Source organism: Netta rufina (assembly GCF_964035555.1).
Source record: "Netta rufina genome assembly, chromosome: 8".
NCBI lineage: Eukaryota > Metazoa > Chordata > Aves > Anseriformes > Anatidae > Netta > Netta rufina.
In genome coordinates this window covers 19,723,401-19,742,642 of record NC_140131.1, presented here as the reverse complement: position 1 = coordinate 19,742,642, position 19,242 = coordinate 19,723,401, and the positions used below count along the sequence as shown (strand labels likewise).

Genomic DNA, 19,242 nt, shown 5'->3' with positions numbered 1-19,242 from the left:
AAGGGGAAAAATCCACACAGAATTAGTGCTGTTCCACTTGCTCATCATCACATATAACTGATGCCAGTGAGCAGGTGATCTGAATTTTTCTGAGGTTACAGATTATATTTTTCAAATAACACTATTATATAGTGTTATTATTATACCTATACCTATAGGTATAATATATATATATATACACCTATATATATTATATAGGTATACATTCTGCCTGTCATAGGCATTTATTCCCCAAACCACAGCAGAGAAAGATGCTTATATATGCACAAAAGAATCTACTTCTTAATTTTACAAAAGTCCAAGGTTTTGAAGTATCTTTAGTTCTGATTAAAGTACAAATTCTTGGTCCTCAGGCTTTTCTAATTTTTTTTTAAAAAAATCATCAGAAACAGTCTCTACTCCTCCATGGAATGGGTATATGTCAGAAGGGATATATGTCAAAAGAGGTATATTTAGCTAATAAAACCTGGCAGGAAATCACATTGACTTCACAAATCAAGGCTCTTTGATAACACAAGCGTTGTGTGTATTGTTTTGCCTTTTTCCTTCCCCTCCCCTTTTTTTAAATAAATAAAATAATGTCATTCAGCAAAGCTCAGATGTCTGGCTGCTGAAGTACACTGAATTCCCTGGTATGCCCTATCAGGAGGGCCAGCTCCAAAGCCTGATTAAGTCAAGTGAAAAAGAGCTTTGTATTTTTGCTTCTGCTTCCTTAGAGGTCATCACAAAACAATTCAGAATGATTTGGTAGTCCTTGACCAGGAGACCAACAGCACTAAAGCAGCTGGATGGGATGGAAGAAGGTTTAGACGCACTTTGAGCTAGACTAGCATAATGCTTACAAACACAGCAGCTTCAGCCATGCATTATTAGCCATTACGGCAGGCACTACACCCAATTCTACAAGTGCCTGTAGGTATCCAAATTCATCTTCACTTTACTAGCAATTTAAGACTTTGTGAACATTGTCCCTACCATCTAACAACGTTTGGAACACAGCACAGACTCAGCTACCTGCTTTTTTTTTTTTTTATTTATTTTGAGCATTTTGCAATGCACAGATCACCATCATTTATCTGAGGGTACTGCAGAACACCAAGCAGAGGTTCAGCAGCACGATGAAAATGCAAGACAGGTCACTCCATAACACCACAATACAGGACTACGCAGGGCGTGGAAATGAAGGAAAGGCACCAAGCCACAAGAACATGGTACAGGTCAGTAAAAGCACTCTTTTCCCAGGCATCCCATAAAAATGACATTCTGGTGTCACACCACTGAGCAGGCATGCCCCAAGGCTGTAGCTCAGTTTATGGCACCCCAGAGCAGACCCAGCTAGGGCTAGTTGCTGACTTTCAGATTCTCTGCTATTTCGTGGCTTTGGGTGTGTTTTGCACAGCAGCAGCAATGATGAAGGCGTACTTCTGTGTACCATAAGATGCCACACCAATTTCAGGCCATTTCACACACAGACATCAGTTGCTATGACAGATAAGAACATCTTTAACAATTTATTTCCCAGATAATTCCACACATGTATTTTAAACTTTTTTTTTTACATGGTGTCACCTGCCTTGTCAAAACCGAATATAGAAACAGCAGAAAACCAAAACACATCAACACAGCTTAAATGTTATGAATGCTTAAAACAAACCTTTGATGTCACAAGTGTAAGATTTGAACTGCAGAGAATTAACGCACTTTCCATCAGCACCTAGAAGTAGACAGGGCATGCTGCTTATCTGCAGTCATTGCAGAACTGAGAACAAAAGCATTCACAGCTTTAGAAAAGATTTTTCGGTGATGCAGACCTGGTTGCGACCCTTCGAGCTGCTGAAGGAGTGGCACTGGCTCCCAGCAGCAGGACCCGTGTTCAGCCCTCCCAGGCTGCCAGGAAGAAGAAAGACTCGGTGCTTAGGGTTGTAAGAAGCCAAGGAAAAAAAGAAGAGACATCTCACACCTCCGTTCAGCATAAAGAATCCTGGGGGGAAAGCAGGTTTGGGAGGAAAGATGGCAAATTCACAGAGAATTAATTTCAAGAAAACGTGATCTCACCGCAAGCAGCCGAGGCACAAACAGGCGATGCCCCATCCCCAGAAGTTCCAGCACCCGACATGCATACTCATTCACCAGCTTGCTTCTCTCGTCATGCATGTCCTGTGACTTTTTGACAGGTGGTGTGAGCTTGGCAGCTGGGGTTTTGCAAGGTACCCCTTCTTCCATGAGCAGTAAGTAGTAAGTATCCAGAGTGAGAAGAACAGGCTTTTAACCACAATTTCAAAAAGTGCAGTGCCAGAAGAGCCAGCCTGAGCTCTTTGCTATCGGTTCAGATGGGCGTCTACAGCACAGCAGACACTCTCAAAATGAGAAAAGCATCTTTGCTAAGAATCAAGGAAAAATATGATCCACTGTGCTGGCTCAGCCAGAGTCCGAAGTAGATTTGAAAAAGAAACCAAAGAAAACATGGATCTAAAATGTACCTAAAAGGCAGGAAAATGGCAGAAAATGAGTGCAGGAAAGCTCTGACAGAAGGAAAGCAATGGAGAGCTCTCAGGGCTCAGCGTGTCTGAGACTGTGTGTGTGAGCAGACAGCAGCAGCAATAAGAGCAATAAAGCCAGGGCAGTTAGGAAGCTGCAAAGAGAAAAGGATGAGCTCATTGCAAGCTCGGATCCGTGACAAGCGTGGCGGCTGCTGCTGCTGCCTCTTGCTGTGCATCAGTAATGAAGGGGTAGGAGAGGAGGGGGCTGGGAGGGGGTGAATGAGCATGCAGCGTGCGTCTCGGGGGAGAATGCCGTAATAAGAAGCCAATAGTGAGCGGCTGGACGGATGAGCTCCCCCTCCCCGTCTACCTTACATCAATTCAACTGTGACGGGTTTTGCTGCTGGATCCCAGGCTCGTGTACATGAACCGCATCCTCTAACGCTCGATGTTTAGGGAGAAATCAGCCTGCCAGGCAGTGGAATGACTTTTGGTCGATCTGCTTCTGCATAACGCAAGCACAGACAAAGTGCAATCTGGAGCCGGGCAGGTAGGGCAGGGACCCTCCTACCTCCCTCCCAGGCTGCCAAACTGGAGAGGGGCAAGGACACCGCCAGGGACTGCTGGCGAGGAGGGCAGCAGCCGGCTTCCGAAAAGCCAGGGAGATGTAGCCTAGCCTGCGCAGGATCGAGTTAAATAATTTAAATAACGATCATTTCCAGCACTGTCTTCTCCAGAGGCATTTCTAAACCTGGATACAATCAGTAGAGAGGGGATGATGTCAGCATGTGCATTTCAATTGGTTCTAGAAATTAACTGCACGTTTGTAAGGAAATGCTGTGATGTCACACATTAAATTGCCTCGCATCTTCCCCGTGCGGGGAGCAGGCCAGGTGCCTCTGCCATCTGGTTAAGGACAACGCAGCAGGCTATTTCTGCGGTTCTGTATTTTAGAAAGCATGTTTTTATGCTGCTTCCCTTTTGCACTGCCTAATTATAACCTGGGCTCTGTAACAGAACAATACACTTTTCAATCACAGTGGTGATATTGCACAGATTCCAACACAGAGAAAGGCGATAATTTAAAATATCGCAAGGAGATCTGGAGATCTAAAGCAGAGCAATTGCAAACACTTCTGCAAATACATTATTTTTGATATAAAAGCCATTTGTCTATCATGTCAAGAAAAATCATTTAAAATACTAATGCAAAGTAAAAATCAGTAGCTTGGATTTGTTGAATTGAAATAAGAAAGATGTTCACAAGTAGTTCAAATATGAACACTAATTTTAATATGCCATGAACAAGCGTAAATAAAAACTGCAAATGGCAGAGAAAAATAAATTCATTTCGTACAGTCTGATACACCACCCATACCAGACTCCTTTCTAATACAAGCAAGTTTTCTTGGAAGAAGAAGAGATGAAAAAAAGGGACAGTATCATTGAAAATCTCCCCATGCACACAGGTCACCTTGGCTCACGGAGACACGTGAAGCAGGTGGGAGAACGGATGCATCAGAAAGAGCAGAAGTCACAGGTCAGAGACAACAACTGACAACAATGAGGCCTCAGCGAACTCTCCTGGGGCAAAATGGGATTGAAGTTGACTTCACCACCAAATTCGCCAGCAAATTTTGTGCAGTATTGAATGAGCTCTTTTATACAGGTTATCACCTGAAAGCTGGCTGAAGCACCATGGGCTGTGAGATGCTGCTTTGCAGAGGAAACCCACCCAGATGGAGCAGAGCACAGAGCAGGACTGCGAAGAGAGAGGTGATGGCGCTTCTGCCCAGGCTGAGCTTGTGCTCTGTGCATAGGCAAGGACCACGATCAGTCATATATCACAGCTTGAAGTCTCACCTCAGTGAGGTATGTTTGTAGGGCAAGGGGTTTAAAGAAAAGAAAGTAGATCTTTTTTTGTGTGTGTGTGTGGAATTTTTCAAGTGCTTACATCTAGCTTAAACACCTGCGGGCACACATGATATTCAAGGGACATTCAGGTTCTATTCTCAATATGGGAATGAAAATATTACTCAAAATATTAAAAGAAAGAAATAAGAGTGTTCTGTTGTGTGCTTTGGGAAACAAGGAAGATACAGACGTAACCAGAAGCATAGGGGTGAATGGGAAGAGTCAGTGGTGACCAAACACAACTTGTGGGCAGAGAACTGAGTGCTGTCCATATAAAAAGCCTTATTTTTTTCCTTGCATAAGCCAAACTTAAGCTACTAGCTCTCATCTTTACAGAGTTTTGCATTTGGTTCACTTTGGGTAATGTCTGGGCTTATGAATAATGGAACGAAGTGATTATTAATTAAAGTCTTTAATTCTAGAAAGTTGTAATAGGATCCAATAGTTAGAGGCTAAAACCAGATGAATTCAGGTTAGAAATAAGGTTCAAATTTTTAGGAATGAGGAAAATGAACTACAGGACTAGCATCCCAAGGGATGTGGTCTACTACCATCATTACAATTTGTACATCAGGCCTGGATTACTTGCTTTAAAAATAGGTCTCTAAAACCTGAAAAGTTCCAAAGCTTCACAAAAAAACCTGAATTATCAGCTAAAATCCAATGCCCAGTGTTTATTAGGTTTTTCAGCTCTCATTCTACAAAAACTTCGTGGCTTTCATTGCTGTTGTTATGCCTCTTCTTTGGAAGAAGAGCTGGGGGGAATATCAAAACAGTATGTGGGAGAAAATCATGCCAGTTCTTCACACAGCGTAACAGTGATCTGTCATTTAGATTTGCAGTTTAAGATATTTTATACTCCCTGCCATTCTCAGATACTCCACATCCTAACTGAACACTGCATCTTATTTTTACCCATGTCTGATGAGGAATTGTGATTTTCCTTTCACGTAGACTTCACTGCTCCTTTCTGTGCCTTCACCACTGCTCTTACCCTACCGTTAGCTTGCTGTCCTGTATTCTTGCACATGAAGTAGAATACCTTATGCTAAACACCTATTATTTGAGCTTTGATTTCCATATTGTAGGCTACCTGGGCTTTTAAATACAATTCTCTGTTTCTGGCCTTCCTATCCATGCAACAAACATCCGCACCGCTGGCACTGGGTTATACAAGCGTGTGAGTGCCGTGGATTCCTTTCTCCCTTTCTGCTTCCCCTGCACACACATTCTCCACATTCTCCCATAGCCTAGCCAAGTGTATCTTCTCTCTGTCCCCATCTTCCCGGCAAAAGCATCACTAGTCCTACCTCCTATCCTGTGCTTTATGTTGACAAGAATATAAAATGTTTACGATAATGGGGCATGGTACTGAAAGGTCAGCACTGAGATACACTGAACATTTTCATAATTGCTATATCAATTGCTAATTGCCTATGTATGATAACATCTCTCTTTTCTATGTCAACTGTCCAAAAAAAAAAAGAAAAAAGGAATTGGATTGCCTTTAACATTTTAGTGTTTAGTGTTTTACTGGCAAAAGTAACCGGCTTTGAAAAGCTAAATAGAATATAAAACTAGAAGAATAAAATAGAAAGCTCTCTTTCAAGTTTATTTCTACAAAGAATAAGACAAATTCTGCACCAGAACAACTCTGAAAATCCATACCAATTACATCATGCCCACAATGAGAGCTTCACCTCTTACCTTATCAGAAATTACTTTGTCCTTTGTGTTCTCTGGGTCTAATCACAACTGTGTAATCTGAATTGAGTGACGTTTACATCTTTAAGATTATTAGAGAAAACACAACAAAATTAATTTTCAGAGCAGATTCCAACAGTGATCTGTGTTGGGGTCCGTGCTGGTTAGCCTGTTCTTAAATGGCTTGGAAAAGAGGGTGAATCTCAAGGTGACAATGTTGGCGAATGTTACTAAATTATTCAGGGTTTTAAAGACACGGGATTACAGTAAAGAATTGCTGGAGGACTGTAAGAGACTGAATGACTGGGAAATAGTACGGTAAATTACAAGTCAACGTAGACAAGTGTAAATTGATGCAAATAGGAAAAAAAAAACTATCAATTTTACATATAAGTGATAGCTGACAATTGCTACTCCGAATGAATATAGTGGCAAGTGAAGATGGCAAATAAAGATAGTGGCAAGTGGTAATTTCAGCACCGGGCATGTGTTGAGTGACAAAAGGCGGCTTTATTTTCAGGGATGTTACACCGGCTATTTGGGTTACAATGCAAGCCACATAGCTCCCTGAAGAAATAGGAGTAACTTACCCACAAACAACAGAATCCAGTGCCTATAAGACTGAATCACTACTCTAGCTATCTTTGGTATGTCTGCTTCACATGAGCATAAATTTTTGTTCTATGCCTTTAACACAGAACAAGATTTCAGATTTGGTTTTAAAGTTCTGGGTTGGCATTAAGTGGTAATGCAAGAGATAAATCACAGACAAAATCCAAGACAGATTAGGTCAAATGTCTGTTCAAAGAAATTAGTGCCTTGGAAGTGAAATAAAAAAATAAATATATAACCTGTAATCTGTTAATTAAGAAGTGAAATGTAAATGTCTATTTTGGTACAGAATAATTTTATTCAATTTTTTTGCCCTTACTGAAGTCCTCCATACCTAAAGTGGTGAAACAGGATTTGTGGATCACGCTGGTTAATCATGAATATGATTCCATACAAACATATGAGAACAATACAATCCTAATGGTAATCAGATAAAGTAGATTCTTCTAGAAATAAGGAATACAATGTCAACACAGGAAACACAACGCAACCTCTCTCAAAGATCCAGTCATTCACATCCAAAAAGACAAATGCAGATTTGAGCAGATGCAGAAGGCCACTACTAAGATGTTCAAGGGTTCAAGAATACCAAGAATATTGATTTGTTTAGTAAAGAATATGATTGATAGTTATAAATACTTCAAGGTGAGAAACACCAGCATGTCTCTGCAAGAGGGCTGTTTAAGATAAAGGACACAGTTGATCTAAGACCAGGGAAGTGTAGAAAGCTGAGTAGTAAGTTTAGACTGAAACAAGAGCAATGTTGCAGAAAAAAATATATATATGCAAAAAGCAAAAAAATGGCCTTCCACCAACAATTTTGTTGCTGTTACTAGCTTATAAAATGGCTGCCACGTCACGTAATGGTGCGATTCAGCAGAGAAGCATTTCTTTGGCCCAGAAGTTCCTTTACAGTCCACATGCATAATAATATAAAAATATCAAATAATCCTCATAAGCCAGGGCAACTTTGAAATTTTTTTATCATTATTATTATTTTTTAAACGAGCCTTTGTATCAACTAATCTATTAATTTAAGAATTAATAGAATCACCTGCTGTCCCTGCCAGTATAACTGGTATTCTTCCTAATCTGTTAGGCACACACTGCCACAAACAGCACGAAGACTGAAAGGTGGCAACAGAAATAACCAACAACCACCACCGCCTTGTTCATGTAACACACAGTTACCATCAGAGAGCATAGCCTAGAGCAGGAGCCTAAGACCTCAGAGCCCCTATCAGAAATGCTGCTCCCATTTGCCTGAGTTCAAGGACCAACACATAGCAGTGCTGACTGTAAGACAACATACCTACTGAAGTGAAGCTCTAGATGATAAACAACAAATACTTTATTTGTTTCTTACTATTTTCTACCCATTTCAATTTGAATATCATGTACTTTACCAATGAAAACCATAGCTTTTCTCTGGCATTAAGCTATGCATTTTTAATGGTTACACAGATGAAATAACTTTCAACAACCTAGCTGTTGAGTGGTGTTACAAACCACAAGCTAGGAGTAGAGCATCCCCTGGAAAGAAAATTAGGACGTAGACTTACCTTAAAAACCTGTGGTTACTTCTTATGTTTCCAGTTTATGAAACTTTCTTCCCTCGTCAGTAGGTAGTAACCTAACCTAGAACCTGATTTTTCCACATCACATATTTTAATACTTGCCTCATTTTGCTAATTCCAAACTAAAGCATGCATTTAGCTTTTTATTTTTTTCCCGAGGTAGCAAGATCAGAAACATAAGTTTACGGAAATAATTACAGAAATATGCAAATTTGAAACAAAGCTTATTGCTTTTTTTTTTCTTTCTTTCTTTCTTGCCACATGTGAAGATTTTCATGTTTATTTTGTATTTTCTGACAAAGAAACTAACTAGCTGATGACAAAAGAGACCAGAAAATATGCTGGCACTGGAATGGTTCATTTTGCTCTGTCACTCTCAACTAACAGTCTTACTGGAGATTTTGTAAGTGAAAACACCAATACAATGTTGTTTGCTGACTTGTTCTGAACCACACTGGTCTATGCTGCCTTTCTCAGCACTAGGGCTCTTCTCACACCCCAGTGCTGAATTCACCATGTTTTCCGATGCTCAGCAAATGAAAAGCAAGGAATGTCTATGCTATTAGCTCAGCTCACTGGATGTTAATTCAGGTGCAGTCTCAACATGACGTAACTGAATGATTAATGTCAAACTGCAAAATGCTGCCACCAGCTGGATAGCGTGACTGGTGAGCACACCGATGAGCAGTGCCTGCTGAAGCGACAGGCATTGGAAAGCATAGCATTGGGATGCTACACAAAAATAAGACTCTGTTTATACTTTGATAAATCAGATTAATGCCCTATTACAAATGATGGCCTCTGTGGCTGAAGAGCTTTAATCTGCTAGCTGCTCATTGCTGCAAACATGCTCAGTATGTGGGAGGTGGAAAGGGAAAGGATTCCTCTCGTGTCTTAAATGCGTGGTTTTTTTTTTTGCATTGAGATGTCACGGGTAATTGGTCACAGAAGTAGTACTGTCGTTTCAAAACCAACAGCCACTCACTTTAAATACAAGCAGCTGGTTGCAACAGTGAGAAACTGCACTGAGTAAGAGGAAGATCAATCTAAAAGCTTTCTGTTGTTATTTAGTGAGGGACTGAGAAGCACACACTTCACAAAAATGTGAGAAAATTGGCATTTGCAGAGTAAAGACTCAGATATTCCTCTGATTTATGACTTCCTCCAAACTGAAACTAATATAAGAGATTGAGGATGAGAACATATAGCTCTGTTTTAACATAGAACAAATCCTTACTAATTGTTCTCATCTGTTTCAGAATCAGCAAGAAGCACGCCTTAGAAACTCACAGCTTTTAAAGCTGTTGTTCTGCAGCACTCGTATTTACTTTCTTCAATTTAAAAAGACCAGTAAAATAAAGCACATTGTCTTTAATGGTTAAGAGAGGTTATGAACACATCTGAACAGGAAAAAATTATTTCAGGTCTCCAGGTATGAAATTATTTTACCCCCTAACAGAACAGCAATTCCTGCTTGAGAGCAATTCATAATGCTAATTTGATGATAGACAATCACCAGCCCTGTGCTGGTAACACTTGGAAATGTGCTCTGATGTGAACGCTTCTGATTTAGAATCCTAGCCTACTTAGCTGTATCTTCTTCACAGTTGTTTTTGGCTATGATACAGAAATATTTTATCAGGATAATACTTCCCTTACCATTTAGAGCCCACTACTACCAAAGAGGCAGATAGAGAATCCTGCATAAGCACAAGAAGAATCACTACAAGCAGAATTAGGAAACAACTCTTAGAACTCCTTAGCCTAGAAAATAGTTTTATAATAACACTAACAAAATACTTCCTTGAATTTTCCTCTCCTGGAAAGGCCAAAGAGAAATGTTCAACTGGAAAAACAGTGTATTGTGGAATGTACATAAAATAAAAAGACTGAGCATTGTCTGTTAAAAGAAACTTGGCTTGAAAAATAAATTTGCGGTATGACTTGTCTGAATTAAGGATTTTAGTCCTTTCTAACGTTCATCACATTTTCTGAGGAGTTGTTCTGACCTCTGGGTGTACACCCACAGTCTCAAAGCCAGTTTATATAATTGCACAACTTGTGAACGTTGATATAAGTTACTTTTGAGCTGTCTCGCTGCCATCCAAAGGACCAGTGGTTTACCTAGAGGTCAGTGGGGTTTTTGTGCTTTAGGTAAATGCTGTTCACCTAAATGAAAGGTAGAAGTTACCCATTTCATAAAAGGCTTCCATTCCTCTCTTGGCATTACAAATACATTTAATACCAAATAATATTCAATTACTTTTCTTGCGTATTGATATGAAAGAATCCAGCCACAAAAGAAATACCCTGTGAAGTGAATCATAATTGTTTTCTAAATAGTAATTGCACGGAAGACACTTAAATCCTGAGACTGCACTCCTTGTTCCAGGAACATTGGAACATGATTAAGTTTAATAAAAACAAATTTACCGTAAGTGTAATTCCGAAGACATCTCTACCTATGATATTTCTCCTCTGCTCCCTCCCCCAGAAGTCCCACCGTTATCATTCCCTTTCAACACAATACATTCAGCTGGAGAAAACATTCCATACGGTTGAATAAAAAAGCTTCTAATCAATGGCTTACCTTTAAGAGAGCCAAGGCTACATGAAAGATTATGTTCATGCCCTGAAAAATAAGAAGAAAGAGATTTCAATCATTCCCCATATACAAATCTCTTTTCCCTATTACTTATCATTATGTAGCATCTTTAACGAGATACTGCAAATCCCTAGGGAATGCCTCTCTTTTCTCTGCTATACTTCAAAGTTCATCATTAAAGCCCCAAGGCCCAGCTTCCAAACTCCTGGCTGGAGAAAATGAAGGCTCTTGGGAGCTTTAGGAATCTCACTGTCATTAGCCAGGTGCCCTGCATGTCACAGGACATCCCTCCAGATTTTTGGTTCCTCCCAATATTTTTCACGAACAGTGCAGAATATTGTCATAAGCAGGTCCTCAAGAAAATGATAAGATGATAAGATTTTTGCCTAGTAACCGAAAGCCAAGATTAATCATGTAAAATCTTTCACACACACCATTAAAGCAACAACAAAAAAAACACAAGTACAAAATACACCTGGTAATAGCCTAAGTCAAAACCATTTCATAGGTCAGCAAATCGATATCTGCATCAAATAGTCTGATTTCTGGTTCACAAAAGCTGGAAACACATGTATACAGAAATCCATTCAGTAAATGATACAGTGACAATGTCTAATCACTTAAAAATCAAAGAAAGCACACAGCACTTCATTTACTGACTACAGAGGGGTGAAAAAGGCTACATTTCCACTTGTTTTATACAAAAATCTGGAATTCCATTCCTCCGCTATTTTTCAGCATCTTTTTGACAACTGAGAGCCTGAGATTTTCTCAGAAGCCAAGGAAGCACACACTGAAGGATGCCCCTTTAGAGCACCTTAGCTGAAAGTGCTCTTGGGGTCTTACTGTACAGCCAGCCAAGGGCCAGCAGCCCCACTGCTGTGTGCACCCCCCTCTGCCTGGCAGTGGCAACTGTACCTACCTACCTGGGTAATTTAACTTTATAAATAGCTTCAAGATCATCCAAATATGAAAAATACCTTATGTAATTCTTATTTGCTGTGTTATCATAAAACCATAGAAACATTAAGGCTGGAAAAGCCCTCCCAGTTCATCTGGTCCAACCATTACCTTGCCAGCAACGTCACTCACTAACCCATGTCCCTAAGCACCACGTCCAACCTTTCCTCAAACACCCCCAGGGACGGTGACTCCACCACTTCCGGGGGTAATCCGTCCCAGTGCCTGACTGCTCCTTCTGAGAGGAAATGTCTCCTCATTTCCAACCTGAAATTCCCCTGATGCAACTTGAGGCCATTTCCTCTAGTCCTATCACTGGTTACCTGTGAGAAGAGTCCAACCCCCAGCTCCCCACACCTTCCTTTCAGGGAGTTGCAGAGAGCAATGAGGTCTCCCCTGAGCCTCCTCTTCTCCAGACTAAACACCCCCAGTTCCCTCAGCCGCCCCTCACAGGACTTGTGTTTCAGGCCCTTCACCAGCTTCGTAGCCCATCTCTGGACACGCTCCAGGGCCTCAATATCCTTCTTGTAGTGAGGGGCCCAAAGCTGAACACAGCACTCGAGGTGCGGCCTCACCAGAGAAGAGTACAGTGGGACGATCACCTCCCTGGTCCCACTGGCTGCACTATTCCTGATACAATCCAGGATGCCGTTGGCCTTCTTGCCCACCTGGGCACCCTGCTGGCTCATGTTCAGGTAAGCATCCACCAACACCCCCAGATCCTTTTCCTCTGCACAGCTTTCCTGCCACTCTGCCCAAAGCCTGTAGCACTGCATGGGGTTGTTGTGGCCAAAGTGCAGGACCTGGCACTGAGCCATGTGGGCCTCATGTCCTTCGTGTTCAGAATGCTGTATATCCTGGATTATATTTAACATATCTTCTTACATGTTTCTTTAATGGAAAGATAAATCTTTCTTTGTAACATCTTTCAGAGTAGATATCTAAAAATGTCTTAACAGATTTGCACGCAAGTGACACTGACATTATATACATACAGTGCCTTGAAGGGATTTTACCATTAATTAGTCTTGGAAATGCTACTACATCAGCCATAATGAATATTGCAACACAATGAATTACTTTGCAATTTGATGCATCATCATTATGATAACAAACTGGCTTTTTCCACTAGAGGTCACAATTGCAGCAGGACTGAACCAAAAAAAAAGAAAACATTCATGGGAAACTCCTTTCCAAAGGGGATAACAAATATTTCAAATACAATAGTTATTTTGCTCTTTATACTTAATTTTAATAGAAAAAAAGTCTGGCTGTGAATTTCAGTCATGACACTTAACACCAGAGCACCAGCAGCAGTGAATTAAGTTCACAGCACTCCCACTTTTATTCCAAATATCCACTTGAAGCCATCACTTCATTGAGCACAGTCATGACACATTAACAACTATTATTTACTAACAGAGAGGATTCAGTATGAGCATTCAATGTATAAATGAGAGTCACAACTACAGGCTATGGCAAACATTCTGCTTTCTTTCTAACTGGTTGATCAGATTTAGTTATTTTATGACTACGTACAATGCATAACTGTTGGATTACTGAGGAATTCATGTCCTGTATATTTTCCGGCATTAGCAAGAAAAAAGAAAAAACAAAACAAAACAAAACCAGTCTTCGTTTATTTTTTAAATATTTTTTTTCTGACTTGCCTGAAACTCAAATTGTTCATGAATTCACACTAATCACACTCCTTCCTGTTTCTCCTCATCATAACTCTTTGTATGGAGAACAAATGTGGCAGAAATGGGTTTCCTCCTGCCTTGAGGATGCCCAGCTCTTTTTCCTGCCTCACCATGCCCAGGGTGGCTCACAGATTCCCTAACGTTACATTAGATGTGCAACCCACAAACACCCAAAAACGAGAAAGCCAAAAGACTTAAGACGTTTATACAGAACTGCATTGGCACCCCATTATTCCTGAGAACAGAAAGCAATTTGCACCTTTCCCTTTCCTCCACAGGAGAGGTAACTCCCACACCAAGGCAATACTGCAGAGCAGAGGCAGCAAGTGCTGCAGGCAACGGCAGCTCCATGCTGACCAGCTCGGACTTTCTGAACCTTAAGGATGAATACCCGTCGACAGCTGGGTGAATTGGAGGTGGCTTCTGCTCAGGTGTTTGGATTTCCAGCACAATGCTTTACATTTCCAGTGCAGCACCTTACCCACCCATTTTAACAACTCATTGTGTAACCACTGATCTGCATACTTGAATGACTTTTTCCTAGCGCATGGAAGACTGTTCTGATATAGCCAAGTTTAATGATTATGATTATGAAAAAGGAGGCTAGCTCAACTCTTTTTTTTTTTTTCCCCCACAATCTCTTATTTAAAAGCCTACTTTATTTACAACACACTGATTTATAAGATTCAGCTTAAACTCCTCCATCTATTTTAGAAGCAGAAGTACCAAAAATACCAATGTGTACCAGACATATAAATCATTGCTAGCAATATCCCTCCAGCAATTTTATAATGGAAAAATGAAAGTACATACAAATCATCCACAACTGGGAAGAGGAGTGAGCCCATATTAAATAAGCTTTAGATAATTACTCTTTAAAACCAAAGTTCCTATGTTTAACCCATTTTGAAGCAAATGCTTTAATGTCATGAAGATCTGATCTTAATATTAAAAACATCATTGCAAACATGAAAGTTGTCAATAATTACCTAAGCACTCACTTGTTTAACATGCAACAGCCAAAATTAAAAATATTCAGGATTCTAAACCAGAACTGTTATTAGAGCACAGGAATGGTTGGGGGCCTATCATTGTGTCATATCATTCCTCATGCAGCCATTCTATTGTCTTGCACCCCAAGGGGTTCACTGATGCTGCACGCATGCTGGAGGGGTGTACAGTGTGCAGATTCAGACATGAAGCCCATGGGCAACAGCCCCAGGAACACAGTGTGGATATGCTCCTCCACAGCACTTTTAGTTAGCATTTTGCAGAAAGCCCAGCAGCTCCTACGACAGCCTGTCTAGAGGCTTATCTGTCCAGTCAAGCATCTGCACAGTATCTTCTTTCTTCCAGCAGGTGTTATTTATGAACCCTCTTAAGCTTGTGTAGAGGCCTCAAGGAGGTCCATGAAAGTGCTCGTGCTCAGGACTTCTGGAGAACGAACAAACCCATGTCAAAGCAGACAACTCTGCTATTCTGCAGTCAAGGAGGTAAGAGAAATGGAAATGTTCCCTTTCCCAACCTTTGTGCTATCTTACAACCTTCTAAGGCTCCTGCTTATCATGTACCCATTTGTCTAAATGTATGTTAAAAGACTGTACTTTCCATCAGGTTCTAGCTAATTCTCATGAGCAAAACCCTGAAACCATATCTCCTGAGACTTTAAAAATGTAATGCTTCAACCGCATGATACATGTACACTGACATCAAGGCTGGCTTAAAATAAGTGGAAATATTATTACGTTAACCTTCTTCTAGTGAGAGGTTTTCCCCGTTCCCTAACACCCTCTGCAGCTGTGACTCCCCGTAAAGACAGAAGCCCTCCTTGAGGTGCCCTCAGTTCGACTTGCTGTGCGCTTTGAAACGAGATGACTTCCGGGAAGACCTCAAAGTGGATTGGGAACAAGGAATAACAAACAAAGATGACAAAGAGCCTATTAAAGTGGTCTTATAGGGTGTGATTTGCAACAGAAAGGGTGCTAGTGGCTTCCTGTAGAAGCGAGGAGGCACAGCTATCCATCTGACCTAGCAAATCTGCCAAGAGACAGGAAAAAAGGGTGTTGAGGAAACAGTAAATTCATACAGGCCAAAGCTCACCAGCCTGGCGCAGAGAAGACAGAAGAGTTAGGCCAAACAATTTAATCATACAGTATCTGGACAACATCTGTCATGGGGACTTCTTTGGAGCTTATCACACATTTTAAAGCTTTGCTTAGCTGACAGAAGCCTATTGGGAAGTTAGGCTACATTAAATACTAGCAATAATCCCTCTCCAGCCCAAACCATCTGACAGACCTTCCTCTGGTTACAGGGCAGCACCCCCGCATCATTTCCACAAATAAAAGGAAGTGAATCTCTTCAAAGAATGTTTGAGAAATTCATTTAACATGAGCACCCTTATCTGTGGCTTTGTTCCTAGATATGAGTGACACATAGTGGGAAGTAGGGAAGATATCAATGCAACATTCCCTGAAGCTCCACACCAAGTGAAGAAGAATGTATAAGCACTTAAGGATGGGCTGAGAAGCCTCCAGACTCACATGACATGTCATCAAGAACCAGTTAACCTGTGCTAGTTTTCTAATAACTGAATTTTCCATTTTTTTTTTCCCTTTAAAAAAGAGAGAGAGATTAGCTATTCCACTGAAGTTCATTTGACATTGTTTCATTATTTGAAAGTGTTTCATAATGATGTGTTTGACTGCACACTCTTTCAAAAGAGCTGTAGAGGGTAATTGGGGTTACAAACTCTAAAGGAGAATTAAAATTCTATTTATGTTTTGGATTGCTTTCAGCAAAACATTTGTTTGGCAACTGTAATATGTTGAGAATACACAACAAATTTTAGGAATGTCACAAATATATTTACTTTGCTGACACCACAAATGCATGCTCTGAAGCTCAAATTTCTCTTTGTAAGTAATGCAGACTTGGAGCACACTCTGCAGGGATCTGCACGTTAATTTGGATCTTTTACTTAGATGCATAGGCTCATGCGTTTATGCAAGCTCAGCAACAGGACAACTAAAGGAAAGAAAGGCCAACTCACTCAAATAAGGCACCAGATAAAAGGTATAGTTCTTGCTACAAAGACTGTCTGCACTTGTACACAGCTCATCCACGTGCATTTGTGTTCAGTCATGGTTATTGCTTTAGCTACTAACATACCCTTTGAATTATTAGCTCTTGCTAACCTAGCAGATCATGGACACACACAAAAAGAATTGCTAAGTTCCACTGGAAAATTACTTCACAGTTCTTGCTCTAGTAGGCCAAAAGAAACTTAATTTTCAAATTCTGGTTTGACTTCATATAACTAAAAGCTACAAAAATATGATCTTATTATTGTGTAAAATATCAAGGTTTGTATAAGCAATGGACAGCCTTCTTACTAAACAGCTATCTTGGAGAAAAGAAATATTGCAAAAAGATCTTACTGATAAAGTATGAGGTACAGCTGACTTTGCAAACTGGTTTTCCTGCAGTGCGCCCATATATATTGCTCCAACAAAAACTCACAGCAGGAAATGTTATAAACATGTAAAAGAAGCAAAGAAAATGCACATTTCTCCATCCTGATACTACAATGTGGTGGGTAATATACAGACCCAATTAAAACCAGTTGACTGAGTTATTAGATAAGCAGGTACCATGGAGATAATTAAAAATGGTACCATGGGATTCAGTATTCATTGTGCTATTTTTCTGTATTTTACAGCATGAAAAGGCATGTGAGTAATAGTGCCAGGAAACCATGAAAATAAGATTTTGCATTACATTTTCTTTGGTTGTTTGCTTCTAACAGAAATGAATGTGATTTAGGAGTGCTAGTAAATATTTAGATGCTTTGGCTGACTTTCACATAATTTGCTTCTAAGATGTTGCTAAGGCTGGATGAAGGTCAAGCGTGCTATGAGATTAGCCCTTTTTCTGTCCAGCTTCTGTGACTGTTTTCAAAGAACGAACATTACAGCCGTGGGATTTTAAGTCATTTCTACATATCAAATTGCTCCCTGACATCTGGCGTTTCTGCAGTGGCATGCTCCTAATTCACTGGCAGCTGGTTATGGGCTGGCAGCATGCCTTCTCCATTTGCTTGACCAAGCCATCTACTAACATCAGGTACTGGCTCTTCTGGTTTTCAGAGGTTTAAATCTGATGGCCTTTTGACATTCCTTTCCCTCTTTCTTAACCTGATTAATATAGGGACAGAGAAAGGAGCCTGAATCCACATCAGGGGATGGAAAAAGAGACCTCAGATCTCTGTAGACAGACAGGTCCTCCAACTCTCACAGGGAAACGGGATGACCATTAGACACATTGAGAGAAGCAGAAATCTTCCAGACCCCAAGTTTCTTCAGAAGAGACAAGATGAGGGGCTCAGAACACCTGTTGAGAGAGACGTGTCTCCTTCCCCCCTGCATGTTCCCCCAGTCACACAACACAAGGAAAATGCATGCCCCCACACCATCTGATCTCTTTCCCAACACTCGTTATTCATGATGTCCCTTTCCCAGTGACAACACAGCCTTGGCCCTTGCCTTTGCCTTCATTGCCCCTCTCCAACATGCACCTGAATGCAAAGTTCACTTTCTGATTTTACATATTTTATCAAAAAATCCAGCACAACCTCAAGTTCCAAGTACAAAGTAACAGAATGTGTTTTGGCAGAGGCAGGCTGCACCACCCTGTCTTTTAAAAACAGTCCCCAAATTAGCTTAGCTTCCTGGATTTGTTCACAGAATATCACTCTCCTATTTGTGATCCTTTTCCTTCAGTTATTTCTGAAGTGTTTTTCAGTACTGCCAAAGCTGCCTAGACTATGCTGCTACTCAAATACAGCAGATGGCACTGGTGTTAAGCAAGCATTATGGAAATTAACTATATTCCTAGAAAAATCAACCAAGTGAACATCAACTAGTAAGTGGCTAAAATCTTTCAGTAGCGATGGAGAAAATAATTCAGAGACATATTGTGATACAACATGAGCTGTCTTACCCCAGCAAGGCACAACTAGGTCATTCGCTTGGATCCCTCATCTTCGGCAACTTTTCACCTGCATCTCAGAACAGAAGCAGCCCCAATGTTTTGGGATCACAACATTTATCAACATCACCAAAAAGGTACCTTCTGTTCACATAAGTTATCTTGAATTGCAGATTGCTGTGAAGCAGTTTTTTCTTTGCTCATGCTGAGCATTTATCACCAGCCTTGTTATTTTCGGGATAAACAAGCTGGAGCTATGAATGGAAGACACATAAATTATGGATGCTCACAGGAACAGCTGGACAACACAGTGTAAAGGGTTGTGTTAAATCTTGTGTCTCTCCAAGAACCTCTTGAATGTGCTCTATTAAAATACTCTTCTCCTCAATCCACGCTTGAATTCTTATAAAATCTGTATAGCTTTAAAAGATAATAGAGCATCTTGTGTATCCCTGTGGCAATATAGAACATTTTGTTATATACCTCTAATATTTCTGCTTTTGATTGAAATTTTATATCCCAACACCCAATGCTTCTTATGGCCTTCAGTTAGAAAATAAATTTAAAATCTTAATTATAATAATCTGAACATTTCAAACACACACATACAACAACTTCAAAAAGTTGCTCATCCATAAAGCACCCAATCAAATACTACATCCTTTTTTTATTCTTTTTAGTTTATCTTCTAGTACTGA

The 19,242-nt window shown here is 40.3% G+C and overlaps 1 protein-coding gene across 9 annotated transcripts in view; it reads right to left on the bottom strand.

Annotated features, from left to right (window-relative positions):
- The window catches only part of RABGAP1L (RAB GTPase activating protein 1 like), a gene marked incomplete at its 5' end in the record, with an annotated part of 248,705 nt that overhangs the window by 64,410 nt on the left and 165,053 nt on the right, over positions 1 to 19,242 (bottom strand). For 8 of the 9 annotated variants that reach the window (XM_084290877.1, XM_084290880.1, XM_084290878.1 and 5 more), the window contains one exon: positions 10,878 to 10,919. In XM_084290877.1, coding sequence (XP_084147003.1) covers positions 10,878 to 10,919 — 42 coding nt within the window. Of the gene's footprint in view, positions 1 to 2,055; positions 2,224 to 10,877; positions 10,920 to 19,242 lie in introns of those variants that run through there. The other variant, XM_084290884.1, reaches the window with a different exon arrangement.